Genomic DNA, 26539 nt, shown 5'->3' with positions numbered 1-26539 from the left:
GAACAATGCTTATTTCGTACGTTTACGATGTATTGCGTTAAAATATAAAAATGATCTATATTTAGAGGTATAAGCTACTACAAATCTAGATTTTCAATGTATTATCTATTATATTAGTAAACAGTTTATTCACATGTTTTCCAAAGTATGTGATAACTTTTATGAAAACTATCATTTCTGAGAGGAATGTAAGCACTGAACACATCGTGTACAATCCTGATAGAATACACAACAAAGTCGAAACAAGTACAATTATTTGCATGGTTAGCATTTAAAAAATATATAATACTTTCAAATAGCACATAACATTTAGTGCTCGTCTTAGTAGAGGCGCTCGCTTTAGAAATGCGTCCCCACTACCCATCTTGCTAATTCTAAGACGCAATTACCGGTGCAGTGAAAACGCACCTTCTTCTTCTGTAAAACCTGCTCGGCAGGTCGGATCAGTCGAATAAGCAGAGCAAAGCTGCCCATGACGATGCGTTGTCGATCGCGATAAGTGTCGAACCGAACATGCATTTCCACTCATCAGCTTCATCCCGGTGACGCAGTGAGCGAAAGAAAGTAAATAGCTCCCTAACAGATTACTTACCGTTAATAAGTGCGCGTCCGCTTATCGTCTCCCAGCTCCCCAATCTCATCAACAGGTACCTCGCTACCATGCTTCCGTCCAAAACGGTTTTGAGATTCCACTTTAATCTCCCTTCAGGTAGCCGCGCTGTCACTTTTTCCGGCTGCTGCCTCTCGGCATCAATCGGCAAACCCATGGAAACTGCGCAAAGTACTGCGCGAACGCCGAATGTAGCGTCACCTGGCAGACGACGCATCGTTTGCCTTATACAGTGCGTGTCTGTACCGGCACTCGGGCCAAGCAGCATACGTACAATTCCGGCATTCTATCGATCGATCTCGGGAATCGAGAGGAAAACGTTCGCATCCGTGCTGACAGTGTGTCGAAAAAAAGTAAATAAATCCAAAACAACAGCAACTAGAAAAGCCCCTATCCCGAGATGAGAGCCGAGCGGCGGTGGAGAATTAACTGTAACCGGTCATTTTCATCCGCTCGAAAGATGCGTCGAGCGGTGCGAATGATGAGGCGAACCCGTTTCGGAAAAGGGGGCCCGAGACACGGGTCGAGTCGGATAGGAAATGGAACAGCACTTCGCACACGCTCGCACGGTGACCGACTGCCGGGACCCAGATTCGCACAGGGACCGGAAGCAGGACGCACCAGTAGCGCGGTTTCCCAGCAGCGGGAGAAAAGAAAAGCAGAGTTGTGCGGAGCTCCACGCACGCAAAGGAAAGTGATCCATATTCTAACTCCTTCTGGTGTGCGCTGCGAAGACTGCTGTTTGAAAATGTACCTCCACCAGCACCACCGCCATCCGGTGAGCCTGCAAACCCCGCGGGCGGAAGGTTACATCTCTGCAGCACGGTGGAGGCACGGTGCGGGAAAAATTGCGGTACTGCCTAGTGGTGGAGTGGTTTTTCCACTTTCTTCCGAGCGGCGATCGTTTGCCGCACCGGCCGAGAACAAGACATGCGGCTGGTAGATGCTGCCCGGGCTCAGTTATTGCTCAGCTTCGCGCGAGTTAAGATCAACTGCGTTGTGCTGCAAGCGGTTCCGAGTTGCACCGAGGCTGGCAGCGAATTTAAAAGCCGAGACCAAAGGGTTTGCTGTACGGCAAGTGAAAAAGCAGAAGTGAATTAAGCCAGCGGAGCACGCCATATTGTACGCCAACCGTAACCCGCAAGCATGGCAAAACGGTGCGCTTTTCTGCTGCTAACCGTAACGCTGTTGGCGCCAATGCGCTGCGAAACGCGCAAATACTTCCACAGTCGTTATTCGAGCAGCAGTAGTGGCAGCAGCAGCAGCAGTAACTTGCACCGATCGAGCATCACCGATGGGTACGTCAGCACCAGCTCCAGAGCGAGCAGCAGTGCCGCGTACATCAAATCGATCCCGTTGCGACTGCTCAACTGCCTTCAGCACGTGTCGCTCCTGGACTGTGGCAAGCTGTACCTTCTGCAGAACATGGAAGCGCGCGCCTACCGCTTCCCAAACACCGGCAACCTCACGCACGACGTGCAGGACGTGCTGCTGCCCAGCTACCGGAGCGCGGACAATCGGCTCTTCGCCGAGCGGCTGCTAGCGCTGAACGGCAGTGACGTCAACGAGCGGCTGGCGCGCGGTTTGCGCCTACTCTTCAACGAGCGCCTCATCGATCTGCAGCTGGTGCCGGGTGTGGCCGTACGCCTTACCCCGAGCGACACCAACGAGCTAGAGTTTTCCGTCCGCAAGGGCATCACGGCGACCGGCGACGGCGGTGCTCCGGACGGTGCGGTCGGCCGCGACAAGGCCAAGAAGGGCATCCGGACGGTGCTGCAGCTGGCCGTGCCGCTCGTGCTGCTGCCCTCGATGCTGCTGGCCGGCGTGCTGCCGATGGTGCTGCCCGTCCTCAAGTTTGCCACCATCTTCTCGAGCATCGTCAACCATGCGGCGCTGGCCGCGGCCATCATGTACCTGGCGCGGCAGCACGCCGCCGAGCAGGAAAGCAAGCAGACGGTCTACTTTAACGCCGGCTACAACTAGGACGGCGCCCGTGGGCGTACAAGCACAAACTCCGAAACCAAAGAAGTGCTTCCCCACACAATCAGCTTCGCGACGACTCTTCGACGACAGGAAGAAGCTGGCAAGGCTGCTGGCGAGCTGCTGGCAGGACAGCAATGGACGGGAATGGATCGAGACCCACCCACCCGTGATGGCGACTGTGTGCTCGGTTCTGTTTCTGTGGTCTTTTTTGTTTTATTTAAACTCAAGCTTAAGCTAATTACTAAGATAGCGATAGACAAATAAATAAACGCGAACACTCCCGTTCTGCCCGGTTGCGATCTGTGCCCCTCTGTGCCCTGTGCGTTCTCTTCGTCGCGTTGGCCCACCCGATTCTGGCGTCATGTCATTGGTTGTTCGTTTAAGTTCTTCCCACTGTTCACTTTCGCTTCCGCTTGTCGCAAATGTCGCGCATTGGTGCAAATCGCAAAAGCCGTTTCTTACTGATTCAGGGCGGGGGAGAGAAAGGGCGCCTTTAGGAAAGGTTTAGGCCTGCCGCAAAAATCTTCCACAGCCTCCCACAGCCCCTTTTCACAAAACAAAAACCAAGCTCGAAAGCATTCACACTTGCCCGTGGCAAGTGCACTGTTGTAAATGCAAGATCGATCCATGTGTTTTTTTATCGCTCAAGCAATTACGAAAGAAAGGGAATGTATGTGTGTGTGTGTGCTCAAGACAGAGAGAAGGAGAGAGAGATATAGGATAGAAAGCGTTAAAACAAAAAAATAGTTAAACGTAACGTAACACCATCTCCCTGTGGTGTGCTTTGTGTCCCTGTGGTTCTCCCGTGCTATACAAACGCACACGCCCAACACTCATCGAGCGTATGTCCTTAGTGTGTGTGTGTGTGTGTGCGCCGCCCTCCATCTCGCCCTAAAGTTGTGCAATAATGTGCTTCTCTCTAGCTTCTATCTCCTAATCCCCAATTCCCTCCCCTCCTCCCTCCCCTCCCCTTCTCCCTCTCCCTCCATTGCTTGCACTAATCGGCCTTATTTCTGACGGTGGCATCCTGGCGGTCCTGCTCGTTCATGTCCTTATCGTCCCAGCCCCACACCGCCTGCTCCGACTCGTGATCGAGCTGGTTGACGTAGTCGACCATGCGCGCCTGCAGCTCCTGCTCGTTGTACTGGTGCGTACCGTCGCCGGTGCGCAGCACGCGCTTGCGTATCAGCTCGTCCGACACGGACTTCAGATCGTACGCCCAGCCGATGCGGGCGAAAAAGTCGATCGCCGCCGTCGTAAAGTTCGTGCTGTACGTGCCCAGCTCGGACGTTTTGTAGTCCCACGGGAACACGTGGTGATAGTTGTGCCAGCCCTCGCCGTACGCCGCGATCGCCACGAACGTGTTGTTGGTCGGCGAGATGTTGCTGCAAAACGGAGAATTTCGGAAAAGGTGGAACGTTAGTCAAAACTGTCCAATGTAATACAAAAACAAAAACAAAGCACATTTGCGCCTCGCATGCTTACCGATCGTACGGCTTCGTGCCCCAGATGTGGGCCGCACTGTTCACCAGCCAGGTTGCGTTCAGCGACAGGACGTACCGGAAGATGGCCACCACGTACCAGGCGTTCGAGAACGTCTCGTCCAGATAGTAGTAGGCAAGGAAGGTCGGCAGGACGAAGCAGAACAGCGGCATCAGCAGGGCGTAGTAGCGCTTCTGGAACATCACGATCCCGTCCTGCTCGAGGTCGCTCATGTCGACGGCCCGGCCGCGCGCCTTCACGTCCGGATGCTTCTTCACCATCAGCCAGCCGATGTGCGAGAAGAAGAAGCCGCGGGTCGCATTGTGCGGGTCCGCATCGGTATCGGTGAACTTGTGGTGGACGCGATGGTCCCGCACCCACTCGTACACGCTGTTCTGGAACGCTAGCGTCTGCGCTAGCATCAGGAACAGGCGGAGCGGCCATTTCGCCTTGTACGCCCGGTGCGACCAGAGCCGGTGGGCGCCGGCCGTGATGCCGAGCGCACCGCACGAGCCCAGCGCGAGTGCTGTCCAGGACGAAGAGCAGAGAGAGAGAGAAAGAGAGAGAGAGAGAGAGAGAGAAAGAGAGAAAGAAGAAACAAATAATAATTAATACCGGTGAGCAATGATCGGTAACTGCGAAACGCGCAACGCACAAACACTTTTGTGATGCCCTTCGAACGGGGTAGCAGTTTTTACTTCCTGACCCCTAAATTCCCACTCCCTCCCTGTGTTGTGGTGTGTAATGTGCCAAAAAGTGCTGCCGCTGACTTGCGCACAGCGCGGAAGATCGATAGCGCATTATCGACGATGATCGGCCCAATCTAAGTGAGTCGGTCAGTCGTATCGCGTGTTTGCGAGCATGATTGGACAGATTGGTTTTGCAATGGTTATGTCGTTCTCCCAGCCCAGCCGGCTATTTTGCAACACACTGACTAGATCAAACGCCACTCTTACGCTTTTTTTACGTGACGGCGCAGGAAGTGAAGGTGCCAGGCGTACCTATTAATCACGATCATATTAATAGGGGAACGCAGCATAAAAAACCACGCACACATCGCAATGGGAATAATAACGAAAGCACACACAAAAAAACAATCAATGAACCCTCTGCCGTCCCGCTAATGATGCGCGAAGGGTGTCTTCAGCAAGCTCATTTCTTCTGCGTCAATAATTGTATTGTGTGGTTCGTGTGCATTTTTTATTATTATTATTATTGCCTTGTGATTATGTGCCCGCGATGTAAGTGATCTTCTCCGTGCAGCTAAGCGGCGTTTGAAATTTTGCCCATTTATCGTATTAAGCTGGCGATAAAAACCACTGCCACTGCCCTCACGTGTATGCGTGTGTCCAATTTTGCGAACGATTCCCCATGACATTGACTGCCATTGGCATTGGCGTGGACGACTCACTGTCGATGCGCAGTGAGTCACGCGCACCCGTGACGTGGGCCACCCCGCAGCCGACCTTTGCCCATTAAATCGGCCCCGCAAATGGTCGACCCAATCCAGTACCGGGCGACAGTCGCTAAGTTTTGCTAATGGCCCTGGTCTCTCGCGACCCGAATTTCGGCGGCGAGCCATTTGCCCACCAGCAGACGAGGCGAACGAACTCCCGCCAAATGTCGTGTGCGTCATAGCGCACATGGCAACAGCGACGGCAACCCATTTCGACGTCCGCTCGCCGGCCATTCTGTAACCCATCCCGAACCCTCCCGAGCGTCATTAGCATTAGCGTTCTCCTGTGTTCCCGCCACTAACCAACGAAACTGGACTTTCGGGTGGACCACGTAACGAACAATAGGGTGGACGCGGCGGCGAGGGGTTGTTGCGTGTTATGCATCCACAATCCCTAATCCTGACCGCTGGATCTAGAACGGGGAGCGCAAACGGTTCGCAAAATAATACCGTGTGCCAAAACCGCTGCCATTCATCAGGTCCGGCCGTGACGAACTGTCTACCGATCGTCGATCGCTTACGCAAGACAGCATTGATAGGGCGTTAGCAAGACGCTATCGATTGTCGATGCACGGTAACACAGCCACTGATACCGATCCACTGTGTTACAGCCGGATGCCAGCGGACGTTGGATAACGTTGCACTCTATCATCATCACGGCATCGCTGTGTCGCTCTTATCGATCTCGATTTGTGTAATTAATCTTTTTTGAGCACAAAACTTTCCCAACCACGTCCCGCCACGCGATGGCACGTTCCGGCTTCTGGTGAGCATTAATTGCGCATTAGACGTTGCCTTTTTGCGCTTTGGTGCAACTTTCCCGGCTGCATCTCTCCCGGCATATGCCCGCCCGCTTTCTTGTTGGACAACCCTTTCGATAGGCATGCAACAATGACCATCGCTGACAGGTGGCAAGTGTTGGGCACTCGACTCGCACCCGGACACCCGATTGTTTGCACTTTCCCTACCAACCTGGCAAACTGGCCCGGCAGTGTGGCTGGTTGCAAAAATCGATTCGTCATTTACCACCCCGGTGACGGTTGACCCTACCGCGCCAGTGGCGCGGATGTGTGGCGACCCTTCCTGCGATCGGATCCCTTTTATGCCCTTTTTGCAAAACTTTCTCTTTCCATTTCGCCTAGGCTGGCGCTTCAACCGCATTACCGACCGAGTGCCGAGGAATGCTCGAACTGGCCTTGCCTGGGACCGCGTTCGGCGATTTATTTCCGGTTTTTATGCACGGGAAGATTCGATTGCCTCTGCTCATTTGTGTGTGTGTGTGTGTGCGTCTGTGTTTGTCTCCGGGCGGACGTAATGTAACGTCCCTTCGCGCGTCATCAGCGCGGAGCTTCATTAGCGCACGGTGGTGCGGCGGCTGCCCACTACCAGTTTTTCGCTGCATTTCGTGAACCCTCAGGAACAATGAACCAACCGATCGCACCGCCACGATAAGACAAGGGCGCGGCAGCGGGAGCAACGGCAACACCCGTATTCGGACGCGGAGCAGTACTGCTGCGATCGACGACACATCGATCCACCACGATCGAATATTTCCGTCACGTCGCTGGACATTGTCTTGTGCTCGGGGGTTCTCCCCTCGATCGGGCGGGGACGATGACGTTGGTAGAATAAATCATTATCTGCCTCCGGTCCCCCGCTCCCCGATCGGCCCCGAATGTGGTTCAACACACAAATCTCTATGTAGATATGAATATGCTTTTTTGAGATCCCTGCGGCACAGGTATGCGCCGAGATGCTTTGCATGCCGGTCACCCGGGAGGACCGTGCGTCAGGAAATGGTCGTAAATTCCACGCCACAGGCCCGCGGTTCAATTCGTACACGCGAGATTCGGCTCATTATCGGCTCATCAACCGGAACGCGACCTAGGCAGCCATAAAGAGGATGATAAATCTCGGCCAGCGGGCGCATGACAATCTTGGGCCCGTTTTTATATGCAAAGCTGCAACGAAACTATTGCTATCAGGCAATGCACTTGGTATGAAAAGGGGACAATTTGTCAGTGCGGAAGTGCAATGCCCATTTGTGCATGAGAACCGATGGAGCAGATGCACATGCACTGAAAGAGTATCCGTCAAGGTTAAGCCCTTGACCATGTCCGTTCAACATTTATGCAAAGAACCATAAACCCCCGCCGATCATATTAGGTGCTAGAACAATTAACAATATTTACTTCCTACATTTAGGGTTCTATTCTTGTGCACCTACATCCCCTAGTACCATTCGATCGATCATCCCCTTGCTGTCAAACTTACCAAAGAAAAATGTGCTCCATTTCGCCGACGTGACCAGCAGGTAGCTGCCGTACAGAAAGCCCAGATGCAGATAGATGAACGCAATGATGTTACGCCACACGTACACGTGGTGATACCGGCGCTCTCTACTCGCTATCGCAGCTTGCGTGGCATCTTTTGGCTGTTGGGGGAAATGAAGAGGAAAAAAGGGGAATCAAGCAACGGTAAGCAACGAAACCGCGGGCTCTGTCCGCCGCATACCTTAAGCTCCTCTGTAATCGGCGCCGGTTTCGGCGCTACGTTCAGGAAGGATTTGCTCTTGTACTGTTGCGTGCCAATCGATGCGTTGTTGTTGTTGTCCTCCTGCTCGATGCAGGCCTCCGCCAGCAGTATCGTGTTGCCGAGCACGTTCGGTGCCATTGCTGCTGCTGCTCCTGCTGTTGTCAAAAGTCAGGCGCCTGCAAAAGAGGGAAAAAGAGGGGTTAATCAAACCATTTATGAAAGAGTTGCATCCATCCAGTGCATCGGTTAATTGGTATGGTGCAGTCGAAGGAGAAATTAACATGCCCTGGAGATGCTGCAACGGAAGGGAATGGATCACGAAAACGAAGACCAGAATGAGCTAACCCGGACACACCCTGGCAGACGATGGGAAGTATGTAGACAAAATCGCAAATAGGGGCAGTGCCAAAATATTGGAGAAAGTTTCTTCAGCCAGCCATCGGGGTTAACCTCTGAACCGGTTATGCTCTTGTTCCTGTTTTTACGGCGACGTTCGATGCACTTTACACTTCCACCCGATGTCGTCCCGATTCATCAGTGAAAACTGGCCTGCCACAAGTGAGAGTGAATCCGCGATCACTGCATGCCCTGCACGCGATAGCGTGTGCAGTTTTCGTGTTTGTCTCTTCACTCTTCGCCCATTTTTTGGTCCTTTAGTGGCAATAGCGGATCACCGCAACTCAACGCTTGTTGTTGTCCCTCCGAGCGTTGGTTTTGCTCCGATCACACCGAAACACTGAGTCACTTATTAGGCACTGGTCGGGCACGCCAAAGTTATCCATTATAATCACGTCCCTTTTTCAGTGCCAGACCCGGTTCGCCACGGTCTCTCCCGGGCGATGACGAGTTTGTGTGACATTCGACTGTTCTTTTACGCCGCGTGGAATGAGGAAACGATCGGTTCTCAATATTCCACGTCGTACTGCCGCGATCGTGAAAGGGTACAGACGGTGACGGTGCGTTTGTTTGGTTTTAGGCAGGCCCATTTTAAAAAAGGGACTTCCATTTTCTAACCCACACCTAACCTACCCGGCGCCGATCTCGCTTTGTCTCCTGCCCGTCATTGGTATTCTTGCGTGAGATAATTAGGAGCGCGTTATGCGAAATTCTTCGTATCCCTTCCCCCCTTTGTTGCGCGTCCGCCTCAGTGTGGCTGAATATGGGAGAATTATTTGAAGGTTTTTACGATCGAATTGAAACAATTGACGAAAACAATTTTACGACCCAAGGCGGGAGAATTGGCGTTTCGTCAAGGGAATTTCTAATGGTGTACTGAATGTAAGCAAATGGGCCACGAGGAACGACTGTGGTAATGTTGTGAAATAGTGCTGATAACTTTTCACTTGTGAGAGTGTGAACAAATGCTTGATAAAATCGTATTCCAACACTAGTACACTATTGGTTTGTATAGTAACATCATAATAAACGATCATACAATGACCATTTGACAATGGAATTCGATTGCACTAGTTCTAGATCGCCACTGTAACCAGATGCGTCGAAGTAAACCCAAGCAAGGCTGTGCCTAACGCGCGTGTTAGCGAAACGAAACAAAAAACTTCAACATACAGACGACGAACCCCCGGTGCGTACCCACAGCAAGACCTTACCAAGCTCCTTTGCAATGTGGGGCGCGTGTCTTTTTTTATATGATCTACACTGTTAAGTTTCCTCACCCAACATTGCAATTGTATGTAGTGTTTGCGTCGCCGTGATCGTCAGCGAAATGGGCTCCGGTGGCGAAATAGGGTCGCGTGTGACTGTGGGATCATAACCCAGGCCGGGGCCGCACTGATGCGGGTGTCGGATGCAATTGAACTTTTACGTTTATTAGTGCACCTGCTCGAAGCAGATTTGCTTTACGATGATGACACTTCCTCTGGGTGTGTGTGTTTTGGGAGGTTTGGTGTATGGCCCCGAAATGATGATCGCTATCGATCTGCCCGACCTTCGCGTTGCTTTGGTAGTAAATCACCGCTTGCTGAAGGTCGTCTTGAAAGCTGGCGATCGAATATAGCCTAAACCACCCGAACTACTTGCTCAACTTGCACACTAAACGCGATATTGCGGCGTACGTAAGTGAGAATACGCGGTTTCCCTTCATTGCTGGGGAGTAGTTATTACCCATTATAAATCGTTACTAACCAACCAGCTGGGAGAAGCAAAAAAACTCCACACACACAGTATTACTACCTTGCCGACATTCGTCTTGGGTCGCCAGTCATTGCCACCGGTTGCACACTTGATCTTGACCATCACTCCCCGGCGAGCGTGTGCGTCTTCGTACGGCCGGCTCACCGACTAAGCTGATTGCGTTGGCTATGGTGATTTCAATTAGAAGTGTAATGCTACTATTTCTGCCTCCGTGCGTGCGTGTGTGTGTTTGTGAATGTCGAGCGTAGTTACTAGTTTTTATCTGCACACTCCTGCACACAGCCTTGCGCGAAATAGAACCTGCAGTCACAAAAAGGGAGCCACGTGAGCATAAAAGTGGAGCAAACATTCGCGCACTCGCGAGATTAGCTCGTCGATCCGTGTTGCGTATGTTGTAATACGGGCGGTTCACTTTCACCCCACCCCGTGCGGGCACACATACCTTTGGCGTGGCGTGCGGAATTTCACTCATTTCCGTTCCAGCGTGCCTCCAGGGGCAGGCTTCGGATGTTCGGAAGTTTTCCGGAATTCCGGAAAACCACCCGTACCACAAAACAGGTGCCGGCCTGTTTGGAGAATTTGACTCGTTTGTCCTCTACCGGTAGAGGGCGTACCACTGCAGCACCACCACCAAAAGCAGACAAACAGACACGCACACACACAATAACTACCCCAAAAGTTCTACACACTACACTGGAGACAGGTACGGTCACCATCGGGGCTACAAGGCGATTTACAACGGCACAGAGCCGTCTTGGGACACTGGACAATGGTGGTGGTGGTGGTGGATCGGACGCAAGACATCGAAGGAAGCAAGCGTACCACCCGTATCCAGACTGAACTGGTATGTGGATCGTCCGCAGCTAGGTACGTGACTACCGACACGGCGTGCAACAGCTGCAGAGGGCAAAGATTAGGTTTTATTTTGGAAAGCACCCCGAAAAGTTGTCACAGAGAGGACGGCCCGACTTTCCGCCCCTCTATCTGGTCCCTCCGCTCCATGCGCTTCTCCCGTTTGCTGGCAGGAAAACGCAACGGTACCGAAATAGCTCGCGTATACGCATGCACCAAGCGTACAAGCTTTTCTCCGAAAGCGAGCTTTTGCGGCAGCGAAGGGTGTCGCTGCGCAGGGGTCAACGACGGCTACGTGCGGCTAATTAGAAAGAGCTGTGGACTGGCCCGCAAAAGTGTCGCACAATGGGACAACCCGTCAAGGCCGGGGTGTCTGGGGTTTGGGCGTTGAGTGATTGTGTTCTAATGGGTTGCTTAATTTTCGCTTTGCAACCGATTTGGCTGCAATCTGCAATGCAAAAACCATTATTTCGGCCCTGGTTGGTTCGATTGACGCGTGGAGGTGTTGTGATGGAGGGCGCACGCGTAGCTCATGGATTTGGTGAGTAATTTGGGTTACTCTTTGACCCACACGCAATATCCCCCCTGCTGTCGTCACATCCTCGTTTTGGAATATCATAACTAGTAGCGCAATAAAAAGTGGTTAAGTGCTGGGGTTGGTTTGTTTTTGTTGACTTGCTTGCTTGCTCGCTTCAAACACAATCTCATTTGGCACAGTGGACGGGTACTGTCTTCACTTCAAATGGGGGCCCCTCCAAAAGTGACGTTTGCCATCCACGCAAGGTTAAAGATTTATTTCCCTGCTAACGAGAAAAATGGTGGCACATAAACACACACACACACACACACACACACACACACACACACACACACACCTTCCGGTCAAGGTTCGGTTGGAAGGCGAACAGTTTTTCTTAACACAAGGCTACCGCTTGTTGTGATTTAACGTCTGTTTTGAGGGAATCCGTTCGAAAGAAAGGCTGGAAGGAAGACACATCCATCTTGCAATGTTAAATAAAGCCCACCACTGTCATGCGTACATGGAGCTCGAAAGTGTAGATTCAAGAAGAGAAGCAAAGAGATGCTGAAGATCCAATTACCGACAAAGGTCATACCACCTAGTCCTGTGTGTGACCCCGACGACACACCGAAGACGCCGTTTTCCCTTGACACAGTAACAGGTTGACCCACCCAGTGGAACATCCCCTTTGCGAGCCGGTGATGCCCTCTGGTACTGCACAGGGCCATGGTTAGGAAAATCGACCACCAGCTTCCAGGGATAATGCGAACGAGCAACAGCAGCAGCAGGTTTTGCCTGGCCCGAGGACACACCCGACCCGGCTCTGCTAGAACAGGTTTTATATGCCATGCCGCGGCATCCTGTGACTTCTGCACTAGCCTTACCATGAAAGGATTTGCACTCCGCCTCCCGCATGACCTTCGACCGTGGCAGATGAACAGGTTGACCCTGTCTGTGGGGAGGTGAGATCACTAGATCACTGCAGATCACTGCAGTAGATCATGATTTTCTTCGCTCAATTGAACGCAATCCTCACTTGATGCCAACCTGCATCGATTTCTGCAAGCTGCACATTAGCTAATAGGATGATCATTTTCCGACTTTAAGTCACACACATTTATTACCGAAAGCGCTCGCAAACAACCACCCAGCCAGTGTCAATCCGTTTCCATTGCAAAACAGCCGAAACAAAAAAAAATGGCAAAACAAAACTGTGGCTGTGCTCCAAAAACCGTGACATTCGCAACACATGTCCCAGCGGGCCGTGAACGTGATCGACGGTAAGGAACGTGCCTGTCCGGTCAAGCAGTTGGCAGACCATTGGCCAGGTGCGTGTGTGTGAGTAGTGACCGACTACAACCTGGCTGGCTGGAAGTCAAAGGGCACCTCTAGTACGTTTGCGCCGTTGTGACGATCGCCAAAGTTGGGGCAAATGATGAAGTAATGCATCAGAATATGCTTGTCAGGCTTAGAGTAGTGACATTCAGCCAAGGTTAGAATTCTGCTTTCCAATTTGGCCAAATAGCCACAGTACTGAGCACTCGGCAGCTCACTCGCTGTAATCGAACGCAATCTACACACACTGTGCGCGCCCTGGTGTTGTGCGCAATGAACCATATGCCCTAAACCGGGCACGAGAAAATAACACAGGAAAAACGATATAAAAATATAAAAACAAATTCAAACACACACACACGCTAGGGACACATACACACAAATACACACAGCAGGTGAACTAAAAACAAAAGGTGTGCTGCAAAAATTGCTGACCAAACGACAAAGCAACTGCAGAAGCGCCTACCGAGCGCGGAGACCTAAAACGTGCTCGGTTAGGTAAAAATGCTGCCCAAACACAGGCGACGCGGGTTTGCGGTGGGTTTAAAATTAATTGTAACCATCTTATCGGTATAGTTGGCCGAGGATGAGGAAGGCTGGCAAGTTTTGGGCCGGTTGTCTCAGCAATACTTACACGCTTTGGCGCACGGTGTCGTTCAAGCAAAACTCACCTAAATTTCCACCAAAGCAAAGCTATTTGTGGCACAAGCTTAACACACCAGGGATTAGATAGCTACACTGTGCCCCAACTGGAGGACCTTTGTACCGGCAAAGGGTCACAAAAACGCATCCCTTACGAACACACTCCACACACTCACTGGCGTTTGGTATCAACACCGTTCACTAGGAGCCTAGGAGCCTAGGAGGGGAACACACTAGGACCTGCCCAGGGATCGAAGGACGTCGGCAAAACAACACTTGGCACTTGGGACACAACAATCACTACGGTATGGGGACGTTGGTATATTACCTGCTTAGCGCTGCTGCTGCTGCTGCTGCTGGGTGTCGAAAAATGCTCGAAATGCTGTTTCCGGTGCGCTACGAACCGCTCGGTCTGCGTTCAGTCAGCGCAGTAAACGACGCACGGTGGCCGCGACGGTCTTTTATAAAACTTTTCCCTTTAACCTGCGCGTCGCCTGCAGTTCTCCGACCGCGCGCCAGGCCCTTGCTTCCTGCCCCTTGCTTCGTGGGCCGATTTTCCCTCTCCCGTGCCCTCCCATCCCCCCCGGTGCTAAGCGTACCAGCGTGTACAGAGCGCAAACGTTCTTCATGCGCGCTGTACATGCGCTTTCGGCTCGGACACACTCTCACTCTCTCGTTCTCTCTCTCTCACTCACTCGTTCTCTCGTTGTGCTGCAGTCCAAGTAGGTTCGCGCTCGTTCGCTCTTCCTTCAATCAGCTACCTTTTGCAGTTGTCCGTGCGGCCGGACAGAAACCGCGTGCTAACGATCCCTCCCTAACGCATCCCATCATCATCATCATTGCGCGGGGAGCATTGACAACACACGCACACACATTTTTCGGCTGCAGCATATGATATTGCCTTCCCAAACCCCCAACTACATCCCCCCACTCCCCTATTCCCTGCGGGTCACACCTGATCAGGACGGCGAAGAGATGCGGACGGCCGGCACGTAGAACCTTTACGCTGCTGCTACTGCTGCTTCTCCGTATCGATTCGCATCGATCGAACAAGATCGCGCTGGGAAGGTCCTCCAGGGTGACCGCGGTGATGTTGCCCTACGCTCATACCCGAGCTCCCGGAAGGAGGGAGTCGGGGAAGTTCGGCCTTTACCGTAGACAACGCAACCGGATTTGTTTGTTCGGATTTTGGGCATCCAATACCAGCGCACAATTTGTCTATTGTCTTTTTGGTGTTACCAACTTGTGTGGAATGATTCATCCGTACCGCAAGATGGGGGCTGTTGTAGTTGTAAAAAAAATATAATTACAGGTTTAAGATTAGTTTTTGTCATGCTAAAAGAAAAGTAATCACATCCTTCTTGTCGCTTTTGCGCATCGGCTCTTATGTAAACTGTCTTTTGCATACAATTTTTAGAAGGCTTTTAACTAATTGTGATTTACCCTTATCAAATACATATGCTACCCCGTACTTTAGGAATCGTAAGTTGCTTAACACTTTAAGTACTAGACCATTTTTGTTTATGTTTCCCCGGGGTACTTCTGGTTTACATTTTGTATGACTAATACCACAGTGCTTATTTATACACAAACTTATTAGTGGATGTTTAGACGCCCCGTCAATTATTGGTAAATTGAACTTTCAAGCCCTTAGTAGGATGTTAAGATCCAGGACACTATTCAACATAGAATTCAGATCGACTAACTTAGGATCGAACGAACCCATATTAAATATGATAAGTGTTTATAACTCGCTAGGAAACAATGTGGACTTGAACTTAAATTTAAACAAACTTAAATTTAGTAAAACGCATCCACAGTTTATGTTATTTATTTATTTTGTTATTTTGACGGTTAAACTTGTGATGTATATTGATGCGTTTTTGTATTTAAGTTTTTATTACCATTGTTTTGTAGCATTAATTTTAGAAATAAGTATGTTATGTAAGCTTACGCCAACTGGATAACTTTCGGAATAAATGTAATAAAAATAATAATAATAATCATATAGCCAGGTAAGCGTTATTTAAGTTTATTTTGTGGGAAAAAGTGAATACTACATAAATACTACAGTATGGATAGGATTTCAACTAGATGTTTCATTAATGACATGAAAATACCGATCATGTATACAACGTAGGTCAAAATATAGTGGATATTTTTATATTTATTTGATATCTATTTGATTTAAAAAAATTGAAATTCCAACTAAAACTAGAATAAATCTGGTTACATTCATCAAAGGAATTGTTGATTTTTGATTAAGATTTTTGATTTTCGGCTATCTATGGATATTCTTGGATTATTGAATAATTTAATAATAAAGTCATTTCGCATTTTTTGCATATTGTTACAAAACTTCATCATAGAACGGTTTATCTTTTAGAAGAAATTTATATTTAAAATCAGTAATCCCTAGCTATCACATATGGCAGCCATGGCCCACCAGGAAACATAACTCGCTATCATACCATGATATATCATGACTTTACTTTAGGCTACATCATAAGTTGCTTAAAAGGACTTGTAAATCATAATTTGCTGTAAAAAGAGTTCATAAATTGATGTAAAATGAGACTTTACATCATAAGTTGCTTAAAACAGGGTTGGTTTTTTAACAAAGCACATTTAATCAACTATTTATAATTTAATGTAATATTTCTTCGTTTAAAATCAACTAAATCTACTTCACTTTCGCTTGCGATTTTCGTGATCATTTAAGGTGATTACTGAATTGGACAGTTGTTGTCTGCGTCATTCGCAAGACTAACGAAAGGCCTTGCTCCATATGATGAAATTTAATGCACAGCAAGAGCATTTACGGTTGTATTGCATTGTTTTTTACTCGAAGATTAGGCATTGTATTATATCTTGGATGAGTAATTTTGATTGAAATAAGACTAAAGATGTTGGTGTCGATTTTTTTTAATAAGGTTGTCCCATGCCTTAACATAAATGATAAGGCTGGTTCTATTATAACGCATTTTACCTTCCTCTCTATTGTTATATTACAGTTATATACAGTATTTTAATATTATAATGCAGTTTCATGACATAATATTCGTTTGGTTCATTTATTTGCTGTTCAAATTTCTTTGGACAAAACTTACCTGCAAATATGTTTAACAAATAGAAATATTAAAATTGCTCCATTAAAGCGTCTAATCCGACAGCATAAGAGCACTTTGCCCAACACACATTTTATATTACTCAAGAAAACAATCGAAATGGAATTATTGAGTTTCGCCTGAATGTCAGCTGTATTTCGATTGGAAAGTTGCTAAAATTCATGATTATTCAAGCACTACAAACACTTGTTTTATTCCTATTTCTCTAACAAACGAGTGATCATAGTGATCGCACTCTACCAGAAAACATCTGATAGGGGAAGGTAGGTAAAGACGGACACTGCGGGTAAGATGGACACTTCTCATAAATGCATCAAAATGGTAATTTTCGAAAAAATCAACAATGCAGCATCCTAACTTAAAGTTGAACAACACATTTGAGAACATTTTTGGCAATATATATGCAAAATTGGTTAAATCAGCGAACAAAATAAAATTTCAATCATGAGCATCCTTGTGGATCTTATTTGACTACTACGGATCTTAAGCTCTACAACTTGTATTGTTTATATTTCCGGAAGTTTTATTTCATGAATGGGTTGTCGTGATCATTAATGAAAAAACTGGCGAAAGAACGAGGATAAAAGCAATAAAAAATATTGTTTTCTGGTGGTTTAAACATTCTGACACCAAAGCGGGAAAGACGGACACCTTGTTGTAGGGAAAGATGGACACCAAATTTATTGATTTTTTTACTTCTTATATCAATTGGCGATGAATATATTTCTTCAAATACCTTAAATAAGGCTATTCCGGTGCTATAAATCATTCAGTAACTAGAGAAAGTATTTAAATAATCGAGAAATGAAACACCGGTCAAAATAGTAGCCATTCGTTATGCTATTACACGCTCGACGCTGATGAGGCGCTTCACGAAATCCAATATCTTGTCACGACTTGGACAACTTTAAACAATAAAAAGATGATGCATTGATACGACATTTTTCAGGAATAGATGAGAAATTCTATGGGATTACAAACATCAAATGTTGAATTTTGACATGGTGGAAAATGGATTAAACTATTAACAAGTCCCTCAAAAATTACTGGGGTCGTGGTCTTTTCGCGGAGTAATTTCCTTAAAGGCAGTTCTAGACTGTTGTTCTGTAAGCTGGAGCAACGTCAGCTGTAAGTGCGCGATATTTCAATAATACTTCAGAAGCTGCATTCTACGATATATTAGAAGCAGTGCTTACAATTCCTAAAACCACAGCTGAATGAATCGTCGTTGCAATAGGCCAAAAATTGGTTTATAAACGTACCAGGACGTGGAAAGCGATAGAATTTGTTTAAATACTGTAAAACTCTTCACTTTCCAACGTTTTCTACAGGTGTCCATCTTACCCTTCATGGTGTCCATCTTTCAAATATCAGGTGTCCGTCTTACCCAAACATTTCAAAACCGCACGAAAAAAACCATGTTTTTCATTCACGAAAAATACGCAAAAATCGATGGAAACTTAAAAGTTTCAACACATTTTCTGATAAAACATGAGTGTAAGATAATATATGCACATTTTCAAGATCGTTGCACTTATATATCCCTAGATTTTTACCATTTCCCTTAACGTGTCCGTCTTTACCTACCTTCCCCTACACGGTATTTCCCTACATAAATCAGTCAGTTGAGAAACTAGATATATCTCGATCGTATATTAATCGAGTAACATGATGTGTGCAGATCTTCATTTTTTCTTCTTCGCTTATTTCAATGACACAACCATTCTGGGAAGAGCGACTTGTTACAAACATTGACCGTCACATCCATACTACTCAGTCACTAGAATCAGTCACTATATATATTAAACATTTACTATCCAAAGATTACTAACCTTCGGCATTATTCAACAAATCGTTACTAGCATCAACTTTCATCGCGCATTGGTCGCGGTGCAAAATTTCACACCTGCACCGCGTGGCGAGGGCGATCATCAGGGCGGCTGTGCAGGGTGTGCTGATTGTGGCCCTACGCTAGTATGAAAACAATGACAACAAAGAGGCGGGAGGAAAAAAAGGGAAATGCAATTGCGAGAGATGGCCCACCATACACTGTTTGCACACATTGTCCGCCTTCTCCCGTTCCGGTTTCGAGGCAACCAAACAAACTTTATGCGCGCGGCAATAAGGGTTCAAGAGATGGGCAAGAAAAAGGTTTAACCATTGATCAATCCGGTCCAATAGGCAAAAGCCGTGCTGCACCTGCACCGTTGCCCTCCGTGGCCACCACACGCCACCACACGCCAACCGGGCGGACGTGGTGGTAAAAGTTTGCTTGACGTCAGCTGTGTGCTGTGTTTGTGTGCGCCCTTGTTGACGTCGGGCCGGTGGGTCCTTCTTTGGGCCCGAGAGCCCACTCTTCCCTAATTGCCATTTGCACACACGCACGAACCATTTGACGTGACTTCTGGAGTTTTTTTTTACCCCCTTTCTTGTGCTTTTTTTTCTGCACCGTCTAATGACTGATGCGCTTGTGGGTTGTACTTTTCACTCACAACACCGGCGCTACTATCAACGAAGCAGGGGAAAAGTACTAAACTTATGACGGTGGTGGCATCGCGCGGTGTGACTAATTGGAAATTCTAGACGCATACGTGCTGATGCTTCTGGTGACAGCTGGTGCCTTCCCACGGGACCGAGCCAACCCGATACGATCGCACCCGTTGACCGCTCTAAGCCTACTCTAGTTATTAACCATTTTCAATGCGATCCTCTCAACATGGCTACTAAGATTTGGCGGTAGCTAGAGAGTTTTTGTCGCCGACCCGATGGCGTTGTTTACCCGTGGCTCTTCTGATGCATGTGCGCTGTACGCGTCATTGCGAGCAAATGTAAGTGAAGGCTAGTTGCTCGGTGCCGGTTGGACATGGAGAGTTATTTACACCTAATCGACCAGCGCTGGAAGAACGACGCTGAGAACGTTGGGAGGGTTTTACTTGTATTTTTTTTTCGTGCTCCCAACTTGCGCTATCGACTAAATTCAATGTTCGTCACACACGATTCAAGGCGACCTCAGCGTTTGCTGTGTTAGATTGTCACACGCTGGTAAGACGCCCCCACGCACACGCTGTCTCTCTCTCTCTCATCACGCTACAATAGTGGTGTGTGGATCTGCATTTGAGAGGGATGGGGGGGGGGGGCAAGATTGGTATTATAGCTCTGTGGAAGCAGAAAAAAACATCCTCCACCACACCATGCCCGATCACGGGACTTCCGATAGAGGCAGTTAGTAGACAAATTGAAGTTGTGCAGTGCAGCAAATTGGCCGAGATTATTTGGGACGGTTTAATTGCACGGGGATGAGTGGACGAAACCCTGCAGCAAATTGTTGTGCTGAGAACAACGAGAACCAGTTTAAGTTTATGTGGTGCGAAATCGCACATTTTGCAGCGGTCCTTTTGTGTACTTTGTTTCTGGCAGACTATGCATTATAGTTTCTCTTTGAGCGGTAATATTCCTAAAAAGAAATATAAAATTATTCTACAATGGAAAAAACTTAGTTAATCTACATAAATTGAATAATCTTTTTTTTTGTAATATAATGCGTCATATAAAGTGAGTCACAGTCAAATGAATGTGTAATACCCTCTTTAAAAACGTGTTAACCAACTTTTTTCGTTACTGGTTTACTATTACAATAATAACACACACACGTGCCTTTCAACGTTCTAAGCTGCTTAGCCAAAAAAAGAAGGGAACATACATTTATCACTTATTTTTTGTTACTTCTAAACTTGCTTTTCTTACGATTTGGCGTTAAAAACCGTCCAACTTCACGCTCATTAGCTGAATGTTCTGAAGTACGCAATGATGGATGTAGATGGGGGTTGTAAAAAAAACAATTGCTACCAAAAAAAAACACACACATAAATGTTTAGTTAAGAATCACATGCCACCAGATGAATGATTACACAAATGTCTCTTTTTGTTGGTCTGTCGCTCTACCGATGGTCGTTACATCCACCTGCCTTGGCTTGGTGAGTCTTGAAGAATATAAACATCGATATTACGACGGAAATTTCAGCACGCGTAGAGTGTATGGCACTTTACCTTAGAATAAGTCAAACATGAAAATAAGATTATGTCAGCACTTTTACTGATTGATCTTTCAACCCTTTGTGTGTGGATCGAGTATTGAATAAAATGTTGTTTTGATCGTCAATTTGAAACTCTGTTTCTTTTATTTTTCATCTCTGAAAATGAGCTGAAACAAACAGGAATAGGCTTCCAGCTCAACTGGAAATCGCATACATAGCCTATCAATTGATACAATTGATACAATTGAATCCCTTTTAATTTACTTAAACATTCGCTCTAATACAAAAACAGTTTTCATTATAATCATACATGCGTATTTGCTACCTTGTATCTCGAATAGGATTATTCATCTTTGGTATTTGCACTTCGTCGGTGTTTACTCTATCGGTTAGCTCAATCGATTATGTGATTTAATGTATCTATTTTGTACGATTGCTACTCTGTTTACGAACTGAAACCATATTATGGGATGTTTGGACTACGGTTAAAGAACGAACGGAGTTATAAGAACTGTTAGAAGTACATACGTCGTCAACTATCACGAGTTAACAACATACCCGTCATGGGTTCAAGCCCCGAAGGAACTGTGCGCCTATACGTAGCACTGACTATCCTGCTATGAGTGACTGATACGTCACTGAAAGTCTAGCCCCACTAGTAGTACAGGCTGGCCATGACCGATAACGGTTGTTGTAGAAGAACTAACAGAATAAGAAGAAGAAGAAGAAGAAAAAGAAGAAGTACATATAATATTCGCTTAAGTGAAAATTACCTCTTAGCCAACTGTCAATTGGTTTTCGTTATTCGTATCTTTTTTGTCGAAGTATTTAAAATTCTTCGTATAATTTTTTTATCAATTACGTCATTTATTGCCATACTAAATGTATTCCTTTTCTTTTTATTTTCCTTGTTTTATAAAAAAAAAACTTAGGAATCATATTACTTCCTATTTTGTGTTTAGTTCGACCTTAGTATGACAGATGTATGAAAATATCAGTTTATTAGCTTATGAATGGTGCAACTACCCGTTAGAATTTAAACTTTATTGACTTCTATTTTTACTTCTTACGTGTTGAGTAATGTTGACGTATCATAACAATCAGATTATAATTGTTTTATCATCTCTGATGCCTGCCTAGAGGAAGTTCGAAAACGTGATTCATAATTATACTTTCTAGCGCTACAACCTGATTATATTCCAATAGTTCAAATGTCACGAAACAATGATGATAAGTTTATTTTCCTGTTGTAGAGAAAATAGAGACGAATAAAACAAACATGTTCAAAGCCTCCACAAGCTCAACAACCAGCCAACCTGGTAGAGAATTAACAATATTGGAGGAGACTTCAACGACCATTTGAATTCAAAAACACCTCAACCGCTTTTCATGTGAAATATTTCATTGCCACTATATGGTACAGCTTTTTCACCGGAGTGTGCAGTCTTTCAACAGAACGAAAGGTTGCGTCAGTACTGTTTGACAGTAGGCACGCAAGCCGATTCTGTTGTGAACAGTGTGGCCAGATTATCTTGGCGGATTTCGGTAGGAGCACCAACATTTTATCTGTAGTTTTCGGTAGGTTAAAACTCGAAACTCCAGGGGGTGGGGGGGGGAATGCTAATGCATAACCGTTCAGTTAGACATACAGCGACAACGTCGAGCGCGATGAAAAATAGCTCTAAATTTACTCTGTGTAGATCAAAGTAGCTCATTTGACTCAGTCAACCAACTTGTTTTATATTTGAAAACACACAAAAATAGGTTAAAATGTGTTCAAATCTAATTTTTTGTGTTTGGCATTAAAAAACTTGGCTTGTAAAAAAACTAGATAATTCGATTATTTCGGATGAAGCAAAATTGTCGCGCGCGACAAGTAGCTCTGTTTGCAAAATTGAGCTACTTTTTGTCGCGCGCGACGTTGTCGCTGTATGTCTATGTTGGACGGTAAAATGAAAGTTCCATCTCACGAGAAAATGCATCCTTTATCTAGGATATGGATTAGATTTGGTTCAGCGGTTATACAAATGAAGATTTTTCTGAAGTGTCGATCTGAAAATTGGAATTCTAAGCCAAAGAAGGACTAAGATGTACATTTTTTTGTACAAAATCAAATATCTGTGATTTTCGGTAGGAGAAATGAAAAATCGGTAGTTTTAGGGTGGTCATCTGTGAATCGGTAGGAATACAGATAAATCGGTATTTCTGGTCACTCTGGTTGTGAAAACAGCTGCTCGTCGATGCGGCGCCGCTGCTGGCTTTCCAGTGGGCCTTTCGGGTGTGTGTTATTGTGCTCCCAACAATCAAATTCGCTTGCCTGCTGCCGTCAGTAGACCGTAAAAGAGATAATGAGGGCTACCGTCCCTCTCTGAGCGCTTTGTTATTTGTTGCCCAAAGATAAGCGGACTGGCGGTGTCTACGGTGCCGATATTTTTAACCATTCCCTTTCCCCGTTAGAACGTGTCACATTCGATTTGGACGCGGGTAAGAATGCATTTCTAGCCGATTGCATTGCCGCTCGCTTGCTTCTAGATGCTGTATTGGCGTTTAGATACAAGGCAGCGCGTAGCCGAAACCCTTCGGTCACGGTGTAGGTGTAAGTCCCACAAGTGCAATTAACCTCAATCGCGAAAAACACAACAACACCAACAACAACAAACGCTGTCCCAAACTGCGGTCAATCGAATCGGGGCGAGCGATAGGCGCGAACTTTCCGAAAGGCACACCAGCAGCAGTACGGTTTCTTCAGCGATGGTTGTTGACCTCGATCACCAGGAAGTGGAACCATCGTCGGTGACAGCTGGACACGGACGATCTGGTGTCGCAAAGTACGAGTAAAGTATCGAGCCAATATTTAACCATGATCGTGTACACCCTGATAAGGGACCGACCATCATTGCTTAGTGCGCACTGACCGTGCCGTGGCGTTTGTTGTTTGCAGATTAGAATGGAAGAACATCTTGACGATCGCGCACCAGACCGACAAACCGGAATTGAGGCAGCTCGCCGTCCGGGGTGAACTACGCGCCTCGCCATTCCGGAGCGTTTGCTGGGCCATATTTCTCGGCGTGCTTGAGCCGTCCGGGACGGACCAGGCCTGGCCCCGGCAACGGTCCGATGCACGGGCCCACTACCGCCAGCTGAAGGAACAGTTTGTGCTGAATCCGCACCAGCAGACCACCGACGTGCGGGACGATCCACTGTCGCAATCGAAGCAAAGCCTCTGGAACCAGCACTTTTGTGATCAGGAACTATGCGCTGTGATAAAGCAGGACGTCGTGCGCACCTTTCCCGGGGTGGACTTTTTCCGCAAACCGGCGATACAGGAGTTGATGACCAACATTCTGTTCTGCTACGCACGCCAGTTTCCGGCCATGTGCTACCGGCAGGGAATGCATGAGATACTGGCACCGTTAATATTTGTTATTCACAGCGATCAGCAAGCCTTGGCACACATACAGGAACTGCATCCGGACATTGAGTATGGTTTTTATGCAAAGCATTGCTTATGGGGGCTTTTTACCGTCACATGATCCATCTTCTTTTACTTACAGTCAAAATCTGCTGACAATTCTGGACCCACAGTATCTTGAAGAGGATTCCTAGTAAGCATGGAAGGGCCAACACCGATTAAGGCCAACAACATTAACCATCCTTCTATTACTTGCAGCGCATTATTCGCCAAAATTATGTTCCAGATAGAATCCTTCTATCGCATCGCGGATGTCGTACCGACGGCGACCGGTTACTTCCCTGCGCAAACCCCGGGCAGCCCGATGAATTCCAGTCCGGCCGGTACTAAACGGAAGCCGGAAGTTGAGGTAGTGGAGCAGCTGAACTACATCAAGGACAAAATTCTCATCAAAGAAGATCTCCATCTGCACAACCATCTGCTCAAACTCGACATTCCGTTGGCCATTTTTGGCATGTAAGTTTCTGTAGCGCGGAATGTACGCCTGTCCTTTTTACTGACACTGTGCTCCATTCCCCCCTGTGCTTTAGCCGATGGTTGCGTCTACTGTTTGGCCGGGAGTTTGCGCTACAAGACTTGCTGCTGCTGTGGGACGCAATATTCGGCGAAGGGGACGATCTCGGTCTGATTAACTACGTCGTCGTGGCGATGCTGATACGCATAAGAGATAAGTGTTAGTGTCTTGATGTAGATTGAATCCTCATCATGAACACAGTTGAATTAATGGACATTCTGTACCTTTTCCTCACCATTACGCGCAAAAGCAGTAATTTATAGCGACTATACAACCTGCCTTTCGTACCTGATGCGGTATCCTACCAACGTTGACATCGCGCTCGTAATACGCCACGCGCTGCACATGAAATCGCCCAAGGTGTACGAGCGACCGGCCGGAGCAATGATTTTCCTTTCCTCGCCGAAACGCCAAGCACACCACCAGCATCCGCAGTCTGGTGCGATTGGAGCGCGTTCGAAAACGGCCGAGCTGCCGCAACTGATGTATTCCACACTGCCAGCCGTTCATCAGCGCCGCGGACAGGTCGTGGTGGATGATCATCCGCTTCGAGCAGCTGCTGCCGCAACGGGGATCGACGATCGACAGCGAACCAGCTCACTGCCGAGAAACAGTGGCTCGATGCGAAAGGCCACGGCAGTCGAGCTGCGCCAGGTGGCCCATCAAGCCACTAAGAAAGCGATCACGGACTCCTCCCAAATGGAAGTTCGTGACCCGACGGTTACCGACGGCTACCGTGAGGATGTACGCTCTTAAACCCGTACCCAAATTGCCCTTCCCTTCGTTTTCTAACACACCTTTCCCTTGCCGCTCCGCTTGCAGGATCCTGAGCTGTTGCGGATTGAGCTGCAGAATGCGTACAACATTATGTCGGTCGGGCGGGCAAAGTTGCTACAGTATTTGGCCGTGCTGCGGCGCAACATCCGGCCAACGAATCCCGCGGGCGAGCTGCAGCAATCGCTCGAAGGGATAGAGGAAATCTGCTCACTGCTGAAACCACGCTACGATACCGTGTTTCGCGTACCGGCACCGATCGATCCCGCTACCGAAGCGAACGAAGAGCCGCAAAAGGCCAGAAAACCGTTGCCGGGCGTGGCGAAGTTGGTGCTGAGCGAACAGCAGGCACAGCAACAGCAGTTGCAGCCGCACCATCCTAGCAACGTACAGCGTACGCAAACGCCACCCAGCAGCCTGAACCTCATGCGCTCGTACAACTATGATCTGGATTGTAGACGAAACAGTGCTTCACAGCCGAACATCACACAGTACGAAATCCCGGAGGATCGGTACAGCAAAATTGCGACCAAAAAGCTCGCCAACCGGAAGGAGGTAGAGATGAACGTGTTCACGAAGGATTTCGCCGACCGGCATCGACGCGTGGATGATAAGGATCTGCCCAGCACGAATCCGCTCGGCAACTCGGAACGGTCGGAATGACGATTCTGAGCGGGCGCGCGCTGTTATGGTGGAGGTGAGGCATTTGTTTTATCCCGTACTATACGTTACACCGCTTCCATGCAGCTTATTTGTATTACGCTTTTATTGAACAAAACACTGTTAAATGAAGCTTGTTTTTTGGATGGAAGTAAAGAAAGGGTTTTGCAAAATGCTTTAATTCGATGCTGAATTGTAAACGGTAGTTGCCGTTTCGGGTTTCTTGGCGCAAGAACACGTTCCCAGAAATCTTGACGACACACACACAAAGACAAAAGGAACACCGAACAGCAATTACAACGATGGCGAAGATGTACGGCAAAATAATGTGATATAAATAATCTTAACCGATGGAATAAAGTCTGTAGTTTGAGAAATATAAGCATAC

The 26539-nt window shown here is 47.5% G+C and overlaps 3 protein-coding genes across 3 annotated transcripts; 2 read left to right on the top strand and 1 right to left on the bottom strand.

The window, feature by feature from the left end:
- The first annotated feature begins 1631 nt into the window (after positions 1 to 1631).
- On the top strand, positions 1632 to 2771 carry LOC120895676. Its single transcript, XM_040299220.1, has one exon. It carries the CDS (start codon positions 1757 to 1759, stop codon positions 2591 to 2593), a length of 837 nt encoding a protein of 278 aa, XP_040155154.1. The 5' UTR covers positions 1632 to 1756; the 3' UTR covers positions 2594 to 2771.
- A 15-nt stretch (positions 2772 to 2786) lies between these two features.
- Positions 2787 to 14003, bottom strand: LOC120895675 (acyl-CoA Delta(11) desaturase). Its single transcript, XM_040299219.1, has 5 exons — positions 13898 to 14003; positions 8046 to 8242; positions 7806 to 7965; positions 4079 to 4601; positions 2787 to 3978 (listed from the first exon to the last, which is right to left on the bottom strand). Exons 2-5 carry the CDS (start codon positions 8202 to 8204, stop codon positions 3591 to 3593), a joined length of 1230 nt encoding a protein of 409 aa, XP_040155153.1. The 5' UTR covers positions 8205 to 8242; positions 13898 to 14003; the 3' UTR covers positions 2787 to 3590.
- An 8957-nt stretch (positions 14004 to 22960) lies between these two features.
- Positions 22961 to 26533, top strand: LOC120895632 (TBC1 domain family member 5). Its single transcript, XM_040299141.1, has 7 exons — positions 22961 to 23565; positions 23673 to 24212; positions 24286 to 24336; positions 24402 to 24659; positions 24734 to 24876; positions 24971 to 25461; positions 25540 to 26533. Exons 1-7 carry the CDS (start codon positions 23483 to 23485, stop codon positions 26152 to 26154), a joined length of 2181 nt encoding a protein of 726 aa, XP_040155075.1. The 5' UTR covers positions 22961 to 23482; the 3' UTR covers positions 26155 to 26533.
- The last annotated feature ends 6 nt before the right edge of the window (positions 26534 to 26539 follow it).

This window comes from Anopheles arabiensis, chromosome 2, assembly GCF_016920715.1.
Source record: "Anopheles arabiensis isolate DONGOLA chromosome 2, AaraD3, whole genome shotgun sequence".
NCBI classification, from domain to species: domain Eukaryota; kingdom Metazoa; phylum Arthropoda; class Insecta; order Diptera; family Culicidae; genus Anopheles; species Anopheles arabiensis.
Note: the sequence above shows the minus strand (reverse complement) of the source record. Positions and strands in the feature narration are given on the sequence as shown.